This window comes from Anabrus simplex, chromosome 2, assembly GCF_040414725.1.
Source record: "Anabrus simplex isolate iqAnaSimp1 chromosome 2, ASM4041472v1, whole genome shotgun sequence".
Classification (NCBI taxonomy): domain Eukaryota; kingdom Metazoa; phylum Arthropoda; class Insecta; order Orthoptera; family Tettigoniidae; genus Anabrus; species Anabrus simplex.
In genome coordinates, this window is record NC_090266.1 from 1,198,875,185 (window position 1) to 1,198,894,818 (window position 19,634).

A 19,634-nucleotide genomic window follows, 5' to 3' on the forward strand; every position below is an offset into this window, starting at 1 on the left:
ACACAACTGGTGACTGATAACAACTGATGACTGGTAACAACTGGTGATGTGAGGTCCAACTGCTGGTTGTTTATGGAAGATATGGTTTCCCGCCGGGGTCATCCGCGGTCATACCAGAGGGAGGGGGGTTGGTTATCCTAAATCGGCACTTGCAGGTGGATTTGGATCTCTTAATTTATCCCACTTAATAAACTGGCGATACACATTCACGTGACGTATTCTGATCTCATATCGTTCGGCGATCATGGGGATATTACTTGATTTCTGTCCTCCATTTCTCGTGCGCTAAGTCGGCGTCTATGCTGGTGAGATATCGCTGACCAATAGGAGTACCGCGTGGGTCTTTTCCTAGAATTCGATATTGTAATTCATCAAGATTACAATTAATCAACATGGGGATGATATCACAAAAATCCCATCTGTTCAATTCAGTGGTTGGAATATTTTAATTATTATTGTTACTGGAGATAACTGGAGTTCCTTTTGACTTTGTTTATGTTCGCGCATCTGCGAGTCCTTTGCTAATTTTGTCATTGGCTAACACTGCAGCGGTTCGTTTAAATATCTTCCTCTGACAACTTAACAACAAAATGCCTCGAGACGTTGGAAACTCTATTCCGAAATATTCTTCGTATTTGCATCACACGGAAAGGTTCCTGTTCAAGAATAAATGCTCTCTCACTTCCTTGTTGCAATTATGACTGTTGTTCCGAGTTCTAGATTTAATCCTCTTAGATTTTGACAAGGAAATAATACTACCCATTATGACAGGCTTAACTCTTGGCGACAGATTGTCATGAACACGTCTGACTATGTTGAAATCTCTTGGTCACTGCCAGAATGACAATGTGTATATTTCAATACACTCACAAAGCATTTATTTTATAATATCAAATCATGATAACTCTGGGCTATCTCATCCGGGTACACTATCCGTGTCAGTGCGACGTAAAGCAAATAGCAAAAAAATAAAATATTATTATTATTATTATTGAAAGTGATGACTTGAAAATAAATCTCCCACTTCTTTCCTAATCGTGGAAGATCACTTAAATTTGACAGCCCAAATACTGTACACATTATTATTCAGAACCTCAGGAAAAGTTCAGGAGTCTATATTATGAGGTGATTGACCAAACAATCTGTAACTTCATAAACCAGTTCTCAAATGAATGATTATCACATGCTGAGAGTAGAACAGTTTATGCGAGGGAAAGAAGTTTACAGCTATATCATTTCAATGATGGAAGAGACTTTGACAGTGACAGAAACATACTTTTAGATGGAACAAAAGGTAAGACAGTTCCAAATGTGTGCTGAAGTACTTAAGCAACCCACAGCAAGACCAACAATGAGTTAGCCTGAAGAGCAGTGGAACAACTTATTTTGACTATTCCTATATCAACATGTATCTTTCTTCAGAGCAATCATTTCTGGCTTTAATAAAACTCAAGACATATACCAGGTGGTTGGATCACCAGCCCCCTTGCAATTTAGTTTTATGCATCCTGCCACTTTTACTACAGTTCTAGAATACATCAGTCCCTCTCCTTAAATCTGAGTGATATAACGAGATGTGTGTTTAAAGGCTAGAAGACAGCAGGTATCATGAGTGCCACTATTAATTCATTATGGGTACCTCAAATGAACCCATAAAATGAGCAGATATGAAGAACACGTACCTTACAATAGGAGGTGCACACACACACACACAGACCAAGATCAGGTAATGTATAGGCTGGGAACTGCGTGCTACTCGTCCAGCCTCATAAGAGCTCACATGGCAGGGGTACAGTGGGAGTTGTGATCGTGGACTGTGCTCGAATGTTCGAATTCCACACAAGTAATTTTTATTTTTTATTTTGCTGCCAACTGCCTGGGGTGTAGTAAGGTTGCATACTTGATAGTTTCCACAGACTGATTTGTTTGTTTGGCCCTGAAATGGGCTGTATATATCGTAGCATAGGGTATTGTGCTAGGTTGGACGAAGATAAGGTGGTGATGATCTACAGCTACGGCACAGGCAACCAATTAGCTATGTCGAACATGTTCCAAGTTTCGTAGACCACAAGTAAGACAAAGTGTGCACCATTGGAACAATAACATGCGATGGTGGTTAGGTATGCAGCTTGCGAACTCCCCTCCTTCGAGACAAGTCACAACACAACACACCAAAGACTTATTCACTGCCTCATGATGTATATGAATGACGAGTATGTGGATATGTTGCTCATCTATGGAGAAATTAGACAGAATGGATACCAGGCACAACGTCTCTATCAAGAACCTTATCCAGATAGATGACAATTAAAAGGCATTACATTTTGGAGTGTGGAAAAGATGTCTGCGGGCTACTGCGTCCCAGGGAAGGACACATGTTCGAGATCATCCCGTGATGTCTGCTCACAATGAAGAGATTGTGTTAGACGCTGTCCAGCATAACCCTCACTCTAGTACACACACCATTCCACACGAGACTGACATCAGCTGGGCGTCTGTTATGTGGATACTGCATACCCAGCAATTTCACCCATACCGTCGGCACTTCCACCAGGAGCACCATGGCCATGATTTCAAAGCACAGGTGGCGTTCTGTCATTAGACCCTACAGCTTGTGGACACTGATCCTGCCTTTTTAATGTCCACCATATTTACGGACAAAGCACGGTTCCATTGTTGTGGAACCATTAACAGACATACTATGCATTACTGGAGTATGGATAATCCCCACTGGGTATGACAGGCAGTTTTTCAGGTACAGTGGGGTGTGAACGTATAGTGGCAGCGTTCGTGATCTACTCATTGGTCCCCATTTCTTTGAGAGACCTCAGACAGGAGAAAGCTATATGCGGCTACTCCAAGATGACCCACCACAGTTCTTGGAACATGTACCACTCCTTGACTGCTGCAGGATGTGGTTTGAACATAACAGAGCTCTACCGCACGTGGCAGTGGTAGTCCGGAACTATATCCATGTGACGTATCCTGATAAATGGATAGGAAGGGGAGGACCTGACCCCTGGGGCATAAGATCGGGCGAGTTTTTTCTGTGGGACCATGTGAAACAACTGGAGTATGCGCAGGAGCCAAGCAATCATGGTCACTTTAGACAGCTCATCAGCGAGGCATACCGATGCGTTACACCGGAGATGTTGCAACGTGCCAGACGGTCCTTACAACATGGCGTGTAGCTCGGTATCAAACACGGAGGTTGTCAAGTTCGAACAAGTGCTGTGTTAAAAGACATAGGTAACTGAAATCCTGTCACATGTTTCTTAGTCCCTTCCAACCACCTAACTCTATACCCTATGCCACAATACATATGGCCCATTAGAGGGCCAAATAAACAAGTCAGTCTATGGAAGCTATCAGGTATGCAACCTTACCACATCCCAAGCAATTGGCAGTAAAATATATTTTTTTAAATTTATAAAAACTTGCATGGGATTCGAACCTTTGAGCATCATCCACTAACACAACTACCTCCGCGCCCCTGCCAAGTGAGCTAATGCAAGGCTTGACATGCAGCGTACAATTTCCAGCCTATACAATACCTGTTGCTGTTATGTTTATGCACCTCCTGTTGTAAGGTACATATTCTTCGTATCTATGCTAGTTTTACGGATTTGTTCAGAGTACTCACAATGAATTATTAGTGGCTCTGGCTTTTAGCCTGTAACCACACATCTCGTTATATTACCACAGTTTAGGGAGGGAGACCTAAATATTTCAGAATTGTAGTATACGCGGCAGGATGCACAAAACTAATTCACAAGGGGCTGGTGAACCACTCGCATAAAGTCTTCAATAAGTCAAGATCACCTATATCAGATCTCTTTGCTCAATGTACGTTCTGATCTGGCTCAATTAAACACTGATCTGCTTATCAACAAACTTATTAATAAGGTGGCAGTCAGGAACACTTTCCAGATGTTTCCAAGTTAGGCAAGTTATTAACATAATAAATATTAATAATGTGAAATGTATTATTATTATCTTTGAATTTAAATCACAATCACATGTTCATTGTGGGATGGCTCAAAACTGAAATAACTACTTGTTACATAATTCCCATCTCAAATCCTTTGGAGCAGGAATAGTTATTTTTGTTTAACTGCTCACCGTTACCAGAATCATCTCCATGATTATATTTCAGAAAACATGTTTGGGAAAACATGCCGAAAGATTTCGAAAAGTCGGTAACTACAAAATAACTAGAAAGGAGAGAGAATCAATGATCACATACCTGGCCAATCAGTCGTCCATGTAACTGAACATCAGATGGCACAACATTTATTTCAGAATCCTTTTGAAGCTGCAAAGCAAATTCCACAGTTGATGTAATCAATTCCATAATTGATTTAACGTGGGAGCTCTTCATCAATTTACGTGTAAGATACCCTCGTGCTGCAGCATTTATTTTGGATGCTGCTTTCTGTTGAAAACAAAAGAAAAACTAAGCAAATAGGTATGTATGATTCAATTACAATGCACCAAATTAAGTAATCTAATGCATTCAAAAGAGAACAAGTTAGTCTATAAAGAACTATAAAAGCCTACTTGGAATGAATCACATGCAAGGTTTCTTCTTCAGTAAGCAACAGATATAGTACTTTTAATAGAGCAAATGAAGGATACAGGACATCACCTAAAATAAGGCCAGGTCATATAGTAAGAACTTAAAAATGAAATGCCTGGGGAATAGCTGTCATATAACAGGATCAATTGATCGATCAATCAATCAGTCATTACTAATCTGCATTTAGGGCAGTTGTCCAGGTGGCAGATTCCCTATCTGTTGTTTTCCTAGCCTTTTTTTAAATGATTGCAAAGAAACTGGAAATTTATTGAACATCTCCCTCGGTAAGTTATTCCAATCCCTAACTCGCCTTCCCATTAACAAATATTTGACCCAATTTGTCAACTTGAATTCCAATTTTATCTTCATATTGTGATCTTTCCTACCATGACCAGGGCATTTCAATAATAGTTATGATGGTTAACAGTGGGCTCTATAGACAGATGTAATTTTTTTTTTTGCTACGGGCTTTACGTCGCACCGACACAGATAGGTCTTACGGCGACGATGGGATAGGAAAGGCCTAGGAGTTGGAAGGAAGCGGCCGTGGCCTTAATTAAGGTACAACCCCAGCATTTGCCTGGTGTGAAAATGGGAAACCACGGAAAACCATTTTCAGGGCTGCCGATAGTGGGATTCGAACCTACTATCTCCCGGATAGATGTAATTTAATCCCACCACTAGCCACCTTCAAAATTATTTTCCAGGAATACCCGATTTTAATGGTTCATGGTGTGGGTTACACATCCTAGTTCGTAACCCATGGGCAACGGCAGAGGGGCGTAGTAAGTGGTCCTGAGAGTTGGGTTACCAGTTGCTATGGAATGGGAGTGGGCCTCTTTGTACTCAGACGGCTGGAACTATACAATCCACTGGTGGTCCCTAAACTGTTAGAGGAGAGATCCTCACTTGGACTATGCTCAAGTAGGGTAGCATCCTGCTTCGTGAATTTACCGAGCTCAGAAAAATTTTAAGCAAGCCTTGGACCTATGGGAGTAATGGAGTCCCACTCGCATTTGACAGGTGAGGGACTCCTTGGAAACAACTTGGCAAACAAAATGGAATTTGATGGGGAGCTATCAATATTAATGGGGCTTATGGAAGAAAGATAGAACTGGCTGAGTCAGCAAAGAGGATGCATCTGGATGTGCTAGGAGTAAGTGATATTCGGGTAAGGGGAGAAAAAGAGGAAGAGAGAGGAGATTATAAAGTGCACTTGACAGGTGTTAGAAAGGGAAGGGCAGAGTATGGGGTAGGGCTGTTTTATCAGGAATACCATTGCACGCAACATAGTTTCTGTTAGGCACATAAATGAGTGAATGATGTGAGTAGATTTGGCAGTTGGAGGAATTGGAACGAGAATTGTCTCGGTGCATTCACCATGTGAGGCTGCAGATGAGGATGAAGTTGACAAGTTTTATGAAGCATTGAGTGACATCGTAGTCAGGGACAACAGCAAGGATAGGATAGTGCTAATGGGCGATTCCAATGTGAGAGTTGGAAATAGAACTAAAGGTTACAAAAGGGTGATTGGTAAATGTGGGGAAGATATGGAAGCTAATGGGAATGGGAAGCGTTTGCTGGACTTCTGTGCTAGCATGGGCTTAGCAGTAACAAATACATTCTTCAAGCATAAAGTCATTCACTGCTACACATGGGAGGCTAGGGGTACTAGGTCCATAATAGACTATATCTTAACCGACTTCAAATTCAGGAAGGCTGTTAAGAATGTATGATACACACCAATATCTGATCTGTAATGAACTAAGTATCTCTAGGCCTAGGATAGAGAAAGTGAAATCTATCTGCAAATGAATAAGGGTAGAAAATCTCCAGGACAAGCAAATTAGATAGAAGTACATAGATATGATTAGTGGGAAGTTTCGAACAGTAGACAGTAAGCGGATTCAGGATATAGAAGGAGACTGGGTGACATACAGGGATGCAGTACAATAGTAGAAACTGCAAGGAAATGCCTAGGAACAACTGTGTGTAAAGATTAGAAAAAGCAAACATCTGGGTGGAATGATGAAGTGAGAGCAGCTTGTAGACGTAATAAGAAGGCTTATCTGAAATGGCTGCAAACAACGGCTGATGTAGACAGGGAATCGAACATATATAAAAGGAACAGAGCAAAACAAATAGTTGTTGAATCCAAAAAGAAGTCATGGGAAGATTTTGGTAATAACCTGGAAAGGCTAGGTCAAAAAGCAGGGAAACTTTTCTGGACAGTAATAAAGAATCTTAGGAAGAGAGGGGAAAAAGGAAATGAACAGTGTTTTGGGTCTTTCAGGTGAACTCATAATAGATATCAGGGAATCACTGGAGAGGTGGAAGGAATATTTTGAACATCTCCCCAGCATAAAAGGAATTCTTCCTCCTGGTGGTGTTGCAAACAACCAAGCTCATCGGGAGGAGGAAAATGATGTTTGTGAAATTATGCTTGAAGAAGTGGAAAGGATGGTAAATAAAATCTGTTTTCATAAAGCAGCAGCAATAGATGAAATTAAACCTGAAATGGTGAAGTATAGTGGGAAGGCAGGGATGAAATGGCTTCAAAGAATGGTAAGATTAGCATGGAGTGTTGGTAAAGTACCTTCAGATTGGACAAAATGGTCCGACTCGTTGGCTGAACGGTCAGCGTACTGGCCTTCGGTTCAGAGGGTCCCGGGTTCGATTCCCGGCCGGGTTGGGGATTTTAACCTTAATTGGTTAATTCCAATGGCACGGGGACTGGGTGTATGTGTTGTCTTCATCATCATTTCATCCTCATTACGACGCACAGATCGCCTACGGGCGTCAAATAGAAAGACCTGTACCTGGCGAGCCGTACCCGTCCTGGGATATCCCGGCACTAAAAGCCATATGACATTTCATTTCACTGGACAAAATGAGTAAGGGAACAGGAAGGACTGCAACAACTATCGAGGTATTTCACTGATTAGTATTCAAGCCAAAGTATTCACTGGCATCTTCGAAGAGAGGGTGCGATCAGTGATTGAGAGGAAGTTGGATGATAACCAGTGTGGTTTCAGATCACAGGGGGGCTGTCAGGATCAAATTTTCAGTATGCACCAGGTAACTGAAAAATGCTCCGAGAGGAATGGACAGTTGTGTATATGTTTGTAGATCTAGAGAAAGCATATGATAGGGTACCGAGGGAAAAGATGTTCGCCATACTGGGGGATTATGGAATTAAATGTAGATTTTAAAATCAATCAAAGGCACTTATGTTGACAATTGGGCTTCAGTGAGAATTGATGGTAAAATGAGTTCTTGATTCAGGGTACATACAGGGGTTAGGCAAGGCTGTAAACTTTCACCTTTGCTGTTCGTAGTTTACATGGATCATCTGCTGAAAGGTATAAAGTGGCAGGGAGGGATTCACTTAAGTGGAAATGTAGTAAGCAGTCTGGCCTATGCTCACACATTTCTTTTTTTACAAGTTGTTTTAAGTCGCACCGACACAGATAGGTCTTATGGCGACAATGGGATAGGAAAGGCCTAGGAGTGGGTAGAAAGCGACCATGGCCTTACTTAAGGTAATGCTCCAGCATCTGCCAAGTGTGAAAATGGGAAACCACGGAAAACCATCTTCAGGGCTGCTGATAGTGGGGTTGGAGCCCACTATCTCCTGAATACTGGATACTGGCCGCACTTAAGCGACTGCAGCTATCGAGCACAGTGTCCATGCTGACGACTTGGTCTTAATGCCAAATTGTGCCGAAAGCTTGCAGTCTAATATCTTGGAATTTGAAAATAGGTGCAATGAGTATGGTATGACAATTAGCTTTTCGAAGACTAAATTGATGTCAGTAGGTAAGAAATTCAACAGAACTGAATGTCAGATTGGTGATACAAAGCTGGAACAGGTAGATCATTTCAAGTATTTAGGTTGTCTGTTCTCCCAGGATGGTAATACAGTATGTGAGATTGAATGAAGGTGTAGTAAAGCTAATGCATTGAGCTCGCAGTTGCGATCAACAGTGTTCTGTAAGAAGGAAATCAGCTCCCGGATGAAAATATCTTTACATCGGTCTGTTTTCAGACCAACTTTTCTTTACGGGAGCAAAAGCTGGGTAGACTCAGGATATCTTATTCATAAGTTATAAGTAACAGGTATGAAAGTAGCGAGAATGATTGCTGGTACAAACAGGTGAGAACAATGGCAGGAGAATACTCAGGATGAGGAGATAAAGGCTAATTTTTTTTTTTTTGCTAGTGGCTTTACGTCGCACTGACACTGATAGGTCTTATGGCGACGATGGGATAGGAAAGGCCTAGGAGTTGGAAGGAAGCGGCCTTAATTAAGGTACAGCCTCAGCATTTGCCAGGTGTGAAAATGGGAAACCACGGAAAATCATCTTCAGGGCTGCCGAAAGTGGGATTTCAACTCACTATCTCCCAGATGCAAACTCACAGCCGCGCGCCCCTAACTGCACAGCCAACTCGCCCGGTAAAGGCTAAATTAGGAACGAACTCGATGGATGAAGAGGTTCGGATAAACCAGCTTCGATGGTGGGGTCATGTAAGACGAATGGAGGAGGATAGGTTACCTAAGAGAATAATGGACTCTGTTATGGATGGTAAGAGAAGTAGAGGGAGACCAAGGCGATGATGGTTAGACTCAGTTTCTAACGATTTAAATGTAAGAGGTATAGAACTAAGTGAGGCTATGGCACTGGTTGCAAATAGAGGATTGTGGCGACGTTTATTAAATTCATAGAGGCTTGGAGACTGAACGCTGAAAGGCATAACGGTCTGTAATCATAATGTATGTATGTATGTATGTATGTATGTAACGAATTTCAGCCCCAGGCAAATGCTGGAATGATGCTTTCTATGTGAGTCATGCAATCTCTCACATCACAGTTTTGGCAATGACCTCTCATGTCACAAAGTCTCCCATGCAATGGTTATTTCACTTTGGGCATGAGGTAAAATCGCACAGAGATACGTCCAGTGAATATGGCATGTGATCCTGTTATTCCTACCCCTAGCACTGAGGTTACCTCCGTGCAGCTTCTGCTGCATGCGGTCTGGCATTATAATGGAAAAGGATGGCATTTTCTGTCCAACCCAACCAGCTTCCTTTTCCAACTTAATGCACACTTCTTTATATTTGTTCAGAGGGATAATTCATTATCCCTTGTGTTAGCTCGGACTGATATATTAGCTCCAACACACTGATTGTGGCTTGAGTATGAATCCAAAAGTCACACTGAAGTTGCTCGAGTTAATTGTGTACAACTCTGAGACAAATGATTATTGAACAATGTTAATAAATAGGAGCAACCAGAGACAGAAAAATTAAAATTATTCCGACATATAGCTGTGACCAGAAAATAGTGTGCAATATTACAAAGGATATTGAGAAACACAAGACAGTAAAGATTAAATCCATGGTTTTTGAATGTAACAAGCCTACTAGCAAGTACCGGACACTTAGACCATAAGGTTTTAAAGGACAATCTACCTGAGTTTCATGGGAGATTAGAAGAGAAACCAACCAGTTTTATCATTGGGTCTTTAGTCTATTAAGATGAACTAATTTGCCAGGAGACATTTTTGTACACTCACAACACAATTGAAAGGACAAGCAGCAACCTGGTGGAATAATTTGAAAGGCCTACATTTAAGAGTGTGTTTCTTGGTAGATATGATTCTGAAGGTGTGTAAAAAGTGCTGTGAAGAAGCAGCTCTCAAGAGCATTTGTTATGCAAAAGTATGAATATTTTAAGACACTGCATCCTGAAGAGAATGAAGACATAACCAGAAGACATAAACAGACAACTGAACTATTGCATGATAAGATCAGGCCCTTAATGAAGGTATTGCAGCCTAAACCATTGATGACCTAAGCAGAATTATAAGTCAACTGGAAGAGGAGCATAAACTGAAATTCATCGAAAAGAGAAGACAGGTCCATAAATGTTTTGAATGTGAGAGAACAGGACATTTAAGAAGTATTTACCCTGATGGCATAAAAGCTAGATCCAGTCCTTTCTGGGTTGAGGGCGGATGGGACCGGGAACAGGGATACACCTCAAGAGCATGTGATCGAGGAGCCTTGGATGAGTAGGAAGGCAATTAATTGGCCAAACTCGTAGCAAGGTGGACCATCACCACCTAGCTGTCATCTTGAAGATCAATAACAGATATTCTTCAGCAACACTAGATAGTCAAGCAAGTAACTCTTTTATGAATAAGACTGTAGCTGATCTACTACCTCTTTCAAAACTTCAACTTGGACAAGTAAAAAAGTAAAAGGAGTGGTTGATGATGCAACTTACTCTATTCAAGAACAAACTAAGCTACGTAACAGCTAAATGCTTGGATATCATCATCATCATCGTGCTGGGTAGAGTGGTGTTGAGTGAATCTTTGTCAACATTGTTTGTCCAGAAATGTCTTCTCTCACTACTAACTGCCAATTCCCTCCTCTTCTCTCCACATCCTCTCTCAGCTGGTGTAGCCATTTCTTCCCAGGTCTTTCCACTGGCCTTCTTCCTTGGACATTTCCATTGAAATTACTGTTGTGGTAATTCAAGATTTGTTATCAAACATTATGCTAGGTTATGACTTCCTACGAGAGTATAATGTGATTTTGGATTATTCAGTACATGCAATATTTTTGGGCAAAGATAGATGTCAGAGTAACATGCTCTGATGGAAACTTCATGACTCATGGATTTCCAGATAAAAATTCACACATGTAAGAATTCCAGTTAGGGCATCTACTGTCAATATTTGTATTATATAACATCATAATTCATCACACCCGGGAAACTAGAAGTGGAAAATGATGATGATCATCATCATAATTCCCTCCTCTCAAATTTATAATAGGAATTAGCAAGGTTACTGAATATTCAGTCATTACTGTTAACAATAATGCTATATACCTGCTTAGCAGGTAGGGACTCTCTTTGGAAGCAGCCTGCCCAGGGAGTGGCGCTCCAGCCTATGCGAGACCCAGAGCACACTAACCCGGCATGTGGCATCTGGTAAGGGTCCCAGCTCAGGGTTACAAGCGAAGACCTCAACGGAATCTATAGCAGAGAAGATGGACTTTGGAAGAGAGGAGATGGTGGAAGAGGCAGCCCAGTACCCACAGAAATAGTATGAGTACACTATTCATCAGCAGCATTTGTTTCCCATGTTAGGGGCGGCTGCAAGGACGTCTGCTCCCCATGTACAGGGCAGCCTGAAGGATTGCTGGACTAAGACAGGGAAGTGTATTGTCTCCACTTATGTTTATAATGGTTATGGATGAAATTCTCACGGAAACAAAGGCAAGATACAAAGGGGAGGAAACAAAGGCAAGATACAGAGGGGATATGAAAATGTTTGCAGATGACATAGTGATCTGGGGTGTCAACAATAGAGAAGTGCAAATCCACCTAGAGGCTTTAAATGACAATATTGAGAAATATGGTAAGAAAATCAGTGTGGAGAAGAGCAAAAGAGTGGTGATAAGAGAGAAAAAGAAGGAAAAGAACTGTATCAGGGGACAAAACCTTGAGGTTGTTGAATACTTCAAGTATTTGGGAAGAGAAATAGATGAAAGTTTGGATAAGGAGATCAGCAGAAGGGTACAAGCAGGAAATACGTTCTACAAGCATGTAAGGAACCTGGTGTGGAATAGAGAATTTCCTATGAAATGTAAAGAGATAATGTACAAGATGTACTATATCTGTATATTAATGTTTACATCAGAGAACTGAACTTTAACAGCAAGAAATGAGAGTAAAATTCAGGACAGCGAGATGAGGTTCCTGAGGAGTGTGGTAGGAAAGACAAGGAGGTAGAGAGAGAGTAAGAAATGTGGTGCTCAGAAAAGGTGTAGGGGTACAAAAACTGAGTGATAGGATGGAGAAGTATAAATTGAGAAGTTTTGGACATGTTATGAGAATGGAGGAGGGGAGGATACCAAAACAAGTGTTGGAGGCTAAGATAGAAGGAAAGAGGACAAGAGGGAGGTCCAGAGTAAGATGGATGGACTCCGTCAAGAACAGTATAAGAAGAAGAAGACTAGACTGGAATACGGTTACTGAAAAGGAGTGGTGGAAAGAGAGGCAAAGGTGGAGAAGTGCCATCAACACCCCGACCTAGCATGAGCTGGACAAGGAGAAATGAAAATGATGATGACCAGCTTAACAGGTGTTTCACATTCTTACGGTGAACCAGATGTTGTACCCGTTGTTGGTGGGGAAGTTTTGTATAATTGCAGCAGTAATAGCGTCTACAGGAGATGCGTGGCAGCACAGGGGACAAAGCACACCTCAACTAACTACAACAATTGTCCAGTTTAATGTTGCTGTTGATAAGTGTTAGGGATTTAGGACACCGTAGGCCATTACATTTTATTTCCTTCAGATTCAGTAATAATGAAGCATTCAAGGGCTAGGCTTCAAACCCCCTCTTTTATAATTCTGTTAGGTCATTTTTGTTATCAGATATGGTTAAACATTCATTTTTTAAAGTCATTTTTTACTATCTGTGTTTCTAAACTATAAAAACATGTAAGTGTAAATATTCTTGGAATAACCCATAAACTGTATTTGTGCAGTGCTCATCTGTTTTCATTACCTGTTTCTTACCTACGCAGCAGTTTTAATTTTTCTTGACCATGATACATTTGTGTGCACAGTTTGAGTCGCCGATTACTCATGTGCAAGTGAGTATTTCATAATTCTCTGATAAGGACCCGGGGTAATTCCCTCAGTGCCATATGGCTTGTGTCGAGTTTTGCTTTATTAGAAGTGTTGACAGCTATGCCGCAGCTCTGGCCTCTGATCGTTCACTCGGATTTAGAGGAAAGTGTCCCAATTACTGTTAATAGAAACTGCTTCGACATCAAGTAACAAGTTGTCTTTCTTTTATAAAGAATGATATGAAGTGTTTGTTAATGCAAATATTCCACTAGGAAAACAAAGCAATCCTAAATTAAGTGATTTCCTCGAACGCCACACTGGTCATACTATTCCAAAAAAATCAACACTGTGTAAAAACTACCTATCAAAATGTTACGAAGACACATTAAACCAAATACGTGAATGTGTAAAGGGGAAAAACATTTACATATCAATTGATGAGACTACAGATGCAGAGGGACGTTATGTAGGTAATGTAGTGTTAGGGACCCGAGAAACTCACAACCCTGGGCAAACTTTTCTTCTGACCACAGAGATTTTGGAAGCAGTTAACCACAGTCAGATATGCAAACTGTTCGATAAATCCATGTGTTTAACGTGGCCTAGTGGAATACAACACGAGAATGTGCTACTCTTCCTAAGAAATGCAGCACCTTACATGGTAAAGGCAGTCAAATCTATCAAATCATTTTACAGTAAGATGGTGCAAGTTACTTGTTTGGCTCATGCTTTTCACTGAATTGCAGAAGAGGTCAGGTCAAAATTTCCAGAAGTAGACAGACTAGTTTCCATGGTAAAGAAAATGTTGTCAAATCACCATCCTGAACTAAGTATTTCAAAGACAAAGCTCCTGATGTGACTTTTTCCCCAGCACCAGTTTTAAAATGCTGGGGTACTATTGTGACAATTTTCAGATAGTAAGAGAAGTAGTGAATGGCTTTGATAGGTCAGATGCTAAGGCAATTGGGAGTGCACAGCATCTGTTTTCTGATTCTCAAATAGAGGGTAAATTGGCTTGCATAAAATCATTTTTTTTCATTTTTGGCAGAATCCATAACCACCTACAAGAAAGTGGCATGGTATTGGACAAGTCAATCGATTTAGTCAGGAATACTGAAGACTGTATAGGAAATGTTCAAGGAGAAAATGGGGATACAGTCAGACAGAAAATAAAATATGTATTGGATAAAAATACAGGGTATCAGACAGTGTGTCAGGTGAAGACCTCAGAACTGATATTTTTGAAGAGGATTTAACAGCCAATGACAATGTTTTCGAAATAGGCTCCCATTACATCAGTGGAAGTAGACAGTATTAGCTGACAACTGTTGTTCCTTCACTTTTGGTAACTTGAGGATGACTATGGTGGTTTATTGCAATGCTAACTAATGTATGTTTAGTTAGTATATTTTTCACAGTAGAAATGAAAATGACCTGTGATAATTGTTCATTTATTGATTAATAACTTAGTAGTAATACACTAATTCTACTAAAAATCTTTGTTTTACAATAGAGTTATTCTAACCATGTATTCATTATTTGCCTAAGACTATTATGAAATTAGTCATCTTTTTAAAATATGAGGTCATTTTTCGATAATTTTTAGGTCATCCACACCCAGACACTAGTAATAAGTCATAACAAACATATTTTTAAAATGCAGATTAATCTCCTAACTCAGATGATTATGCACAAGATTTGGTGTTAATGAAACTTGTAGCTGAGACATGATGGTTGTCCTAAGTTTACATAAACACTAATCTAGAAATCATTTTCCTCACTCCACTCAATAAAAATTACCTGAATTTTCTCATCATTGTCTTCAGTTTTTATAGGCCCACAAGATGAAACTGCATTTACACCAGTGTATAAGTCCAGTTTCTCAGTTGTGGGAAAGTCTTCTACTCTGCTGTTTTCTTCATAGTTTTCACAACTCTCCAACATCTGAATGTCTTCTGTGTTTGATGTATTATCTTTTAAATCCACTACATTGTTCCCTAAATGTGCCTGATCTCCCACAACTTGAAGAACATCAGCAGAGATCCCAAATCCAGTGAGTAACCTCTCTGCATCAGCAATTTCTACAGAAGTAAACTCGTTTTCAGGAGTTTGAGCTGTGCCTGTAGTCTGACAGTATCTTTGCAAGTACCGAATAAGCAAACACTTTTCATACACCTGACGCTTGTGGAACTCGGCAGCTTCCTTTTGCTGTTTTTCATCCAATTTTGTCAGGATAATTTCTAATAATCTTTCATACCTGTGCAGATGATACTGTTCTTTATCAAGCTCTTTCACCTCATTGAAAAACTTAGGATCTTGATTACCAGAGCTATCTTCATGCAAACATGAGACTGGTGATACCATTTCAATTGACACTGTGGAAGACGCACTGACCTGAGGAAGGTCATCTTGATCTAAATTAATTGGATTATCATTATTCTGGCCAATCTCCTTTGCATATTCCAGCAAAGCTGGACTAGGAACGTCTACTACAAATGTCCTCTGACGTTGTAACCTAGGGCCATATGATTGGTCAGTAACTTGACTTACACCAGAATCATCCAGTTCTGATGACTGGACATCAGAAGTATGCCTTTTATCTGATGGAGCTCCACTAACAGAAAGATTGTCTTCAGTATCAGTTTTATCCATAGACTTATTATTTGTATCTTTCACTATGGTATCATTTGTCTCAAGAAACTGTCCAGACTCACTAACAGCAGATGAAGGATTGAAAACCTCCTGAATAGAAGGCGGCGAGTAGGTGTTGCCACCATCAATGGGGGAGCCTTGCTCATCACTGGTGGTAGTGATAGTGGTGAATATTGTCTTAAGGGGCAACGCAATGTGATCATCAGCCCCTTGCTCATTACCGACATCAAGATATCCCTGGTGTACACCTGATTCATCCACAACTTCTGGCTCCTGCGTCGGAAACTGAAGATCTTGAGAGCAAGACAAGGTACTACTATTGTGTGTGATCCTTTTACTTTCAATTGTTTTTTCGATTTCCATAGCTTGCTGCTTATATTTCCACAATATGCCCCTATGTTCTTCATCACTGATCTGAAATCAGAACACCAAAGTTACATACTGAGAGATGTTTACTTTCTATGCATTGAACAATGAAATTGGGAAATATAGTCAAGGTGAACAGGAGATTTCCTTACAGAAACCTTTTACAGTTTTAGATATAACATACTATACCCAAGACACCTGAAGCTTGAGAGTTAAGAATGCTGGGTATTTTTTTTAAACATCAGGAAATACTGTAATTCAGTTTCAACAGTAAATGTCATTCAGCATCGTAATTAGAGAATGCCCAGTGGATGATGCATTACAAACATACAGGTCTTTATAATCAAGATGGTGGCAATATAATATGTAAGAGCAGAGAAGTTCTCTTTACAAAAAAATTAAAAAATGTCCTTGAGCTCAAGAGTCTATAAAAGATATAAAAGTACAAAATTTAATGTCAAATTACACTATTCATAAAAACAATAATCATAATCAACAACTTGTAAGACAAAGACCCAAGAGAAAATGCATCAACATTAATAAACCAAAACCAAACCCCATGGCACTACAGCCCTTGAAGGGCCTTGGCCAACCAAGCGACCACTGCTCAGCCCGAGGGCCTGCAGATTATGAGGTGTTGTGTGGTCAGCACAAAGAATCCTCTTGGCCGTTATTCTTGGCTTTCGAGACTGGGGCCGCTATCTCACCGTCAGATAGCTCCTCAATACTAATCACGTAGGCTGAATTGACCTCGAACCATCCCTCAGATGCAGGTAAAAATCCCTGACCTGGCAGGGAATCGAACCTGGGGCCTCCGGGTAAGAGGCAGGCACGCTACCCCTACACCATGGGTCTGGCGCATCAACATTAATGAATGAAAGAATGAATGAATGAACTGATCAATTACTTATTTAACATCAGGCAACTTAATTAAGGCCATGGCTGCTACCATCCCATCCCATCCCATCCCATCCCATCCCATCCCATCCCATCCCATAGTTGTCAATATCCTACCTGTGTCAGTGTGATATTAAAAAAAGTTAACTTACTCTGTTTCACTGTAGGTAGCCATAGTCTAAAGGAAAGCAAGCCAATAATCATGACAAAGAAAATTTCACATAATCCAGAAAATCAATCAACCTCTCAATTAAATTCATATTAAGAGAGGATAGAATTTTGTGATGAATTTTAGGACAATTCATGGCAAATTATTTCATTACATTTCCTGCATTACTGTAAACAGTTTAAAATATTTTCACAACAGTTTTTTATTAGAAGGAAACCACCTTTCTTTCTTTCCTAATTGTTTTCCCCAATCATCTGGGGTGAGCATTAATATGCATTGAGCCCATTTTTGCAGCCGGATGCCCTTTGTGATGCCAACACTATGACAACAGATTTATTCACTACTGCATGTTTCTGTAGTAAATGATAGTGTTCCATGTAGACGAAAATGTGTATTAAGACAGTCAAACACACCAGGACTCTGAACCAGAGGAATTAACAATATGCTGTTAACCCTTTCACTTTCAAGTTTTCAGATGACAGATATGTGAAAACTGTCAGCCATATTTATCCCACTATGCACAGACTTCTTTTATAATTACATGTACGGCATAACAATAAAGATGTCAACATGAAAGTTTGCAAACTTATGGAGAATATATCACTTATTATCGGTGCAAGTGAGTCATGTCTCTAAACCAGAAGGGTTCAATTTAAGAAAATAACGAATGTGGAAATTTTGAAGTAATTCTGAGAAATGGTGTTCACTGCACAAATTTGTGACTGACAACAGTAGAAAGTTATTTTTTTTTGCTTTACGTCGCACTGACACAGATAGGTCTTATGGTGATGATGGGACAGGAAAGGCCTAGGAATGGGAAGGAAGTGGCCGTAGCCTTAATTAAGGTACAGCCCCAGCATTTGCCTGGTGTGAAAATGGGAAACCATGGAAAACAATTTTCAGGGCTGCCGACAGTGGGGTTCGAATCCACTATCTCCTGGATGCGAGCTCACAGCTGCATGCTCCTAACCGCACGGCCAACTCGGCCGGTAGTAGAAAGTTTATGCTATTGTTTACTCGCATAGGAAATATCAAGATTCTATGTGCATTAGATGCAATGATAGATTAAATTGTGTAAAGTGATGTATGACTGAAAAAAGTCAACCATTTTGGATAAAATACGCATTTCTTACTGGAGGTGCTGGATTATCATCATCATAATCTACACTTTCTGATTCAGACAAAGCATTCCATGATATTATCGTCAGCTTAACGAAATCTCTTTGCCATGTCACACACGATAAATACACTTAAGAAAATGGAAATTGCAACACCATGAAGGCACTGGTCGTTTGTGCTGATTTTCATGGAACGATGTCATGTAGGTATGTAAACAATCAAAGTTTCAGACCCATTGGATTGTTGCTACAGGTCTCCCCACGGGATTGGTCGCGGAGGAATCAACTCCAGTATACGGACTCTGGTGTAGCGTAGTTGACTTGCAGTCTGTGCAGTGTAGTGTTCCCCGTCAAACATGCCTCGACGACAGAGAAGAGCACGCTATCAACAACTGTCGCCGTTTGAAAGGTCTCGGATAATTGGGCTGTGTAAGCCTGGATTATCGCTAAGGACTGTCGCTGCACGTGTTGGCCGACAGGCATCTACGGTACGTGTATGGCAGCAGTGGTCAAATGAAGGTACCCACACTCTTAGACCTGGCACAGGCCCAGCGCGACAGACAACTGTGAGAGAGGATCGCCGCATCATTCGGATGGCCCGGATGGAACCCCATGCAACAGCAGCACAAATCAAGCAGCTGTGGCACTCCACGTTACACAACAAACAGTTGGTAATCGCCTGCGTGCAGCTGGCTTACGAGCCCGTGTCCCTGTAGAAGGTGTTCCATTGACCCCAAAACAGCAACGTTTAAGGCTGGCCTGGTGTCGAGAAAGATCGACGCGGGTCGACAAATGGCATAGGATACCAATATAAATGGTCCGTTATTGGACATTATAAATTTTCCAGCTAACTCATTCTTGGTTGCCAGCGTTTCACCCTCGTGTGCTAGGGTGGGCTCATCAGTTGGTACCTAGCACACCTAACCAATGAGCCCACCCTAGCACACGAGGGTGAAACGCTGGCAACCAAGAATGAGTTAGCTGGAAAATTTATAATGTCCAATAATGGACCATTTATATTGGTATTATAAATTTACTCATTCAGGACAAATATTTCAGATTCCCTATGGGAATCAACATCTATATCAAAATGGCATAGGGTCATCTTTAGTGATGAATCGCGCTTCTGTCTTGCCGGAATTGTTTGCGCCGACGTACCGGGGAGAGGGGCCGCCCAGATCTTAGTGTCGAGAGGC

The 19,634-nt window shown here is 40.8% G+C and overlaps 1 protein-coding gene across 6 annotated transcripts in view; it reads right to left on the reverse strand.

Moving 5' to 3' along the window:
• Positions 1-19,634, reverse strand: part of Cp110 (Centriolar coiled coil protein 110kDa) — a 446,477-nt gene that overhangs the window by 315,502 nt on the left and 111,341 nt on the right. For all 6 annotated transcript variants that reach the window (XM_067142187.2, XM_067142186.2, XM_068226427.1 and 3 more), the window contains 2 exons: positions 15,037-16,302; positions 4,247-4,435 (listed from right to left, as the gene is read on the reverse strand). In XM_067142187.2, coding sequence (XP_066998288.2) covers positions 4,247-4,435; positions 15,037-16,302 — 1,455 coding nt within the window. The remainder of the gene's footprint in view (positions 1-4,246; positions 4,436-15,036; positions 16,303-19,634) is intronic.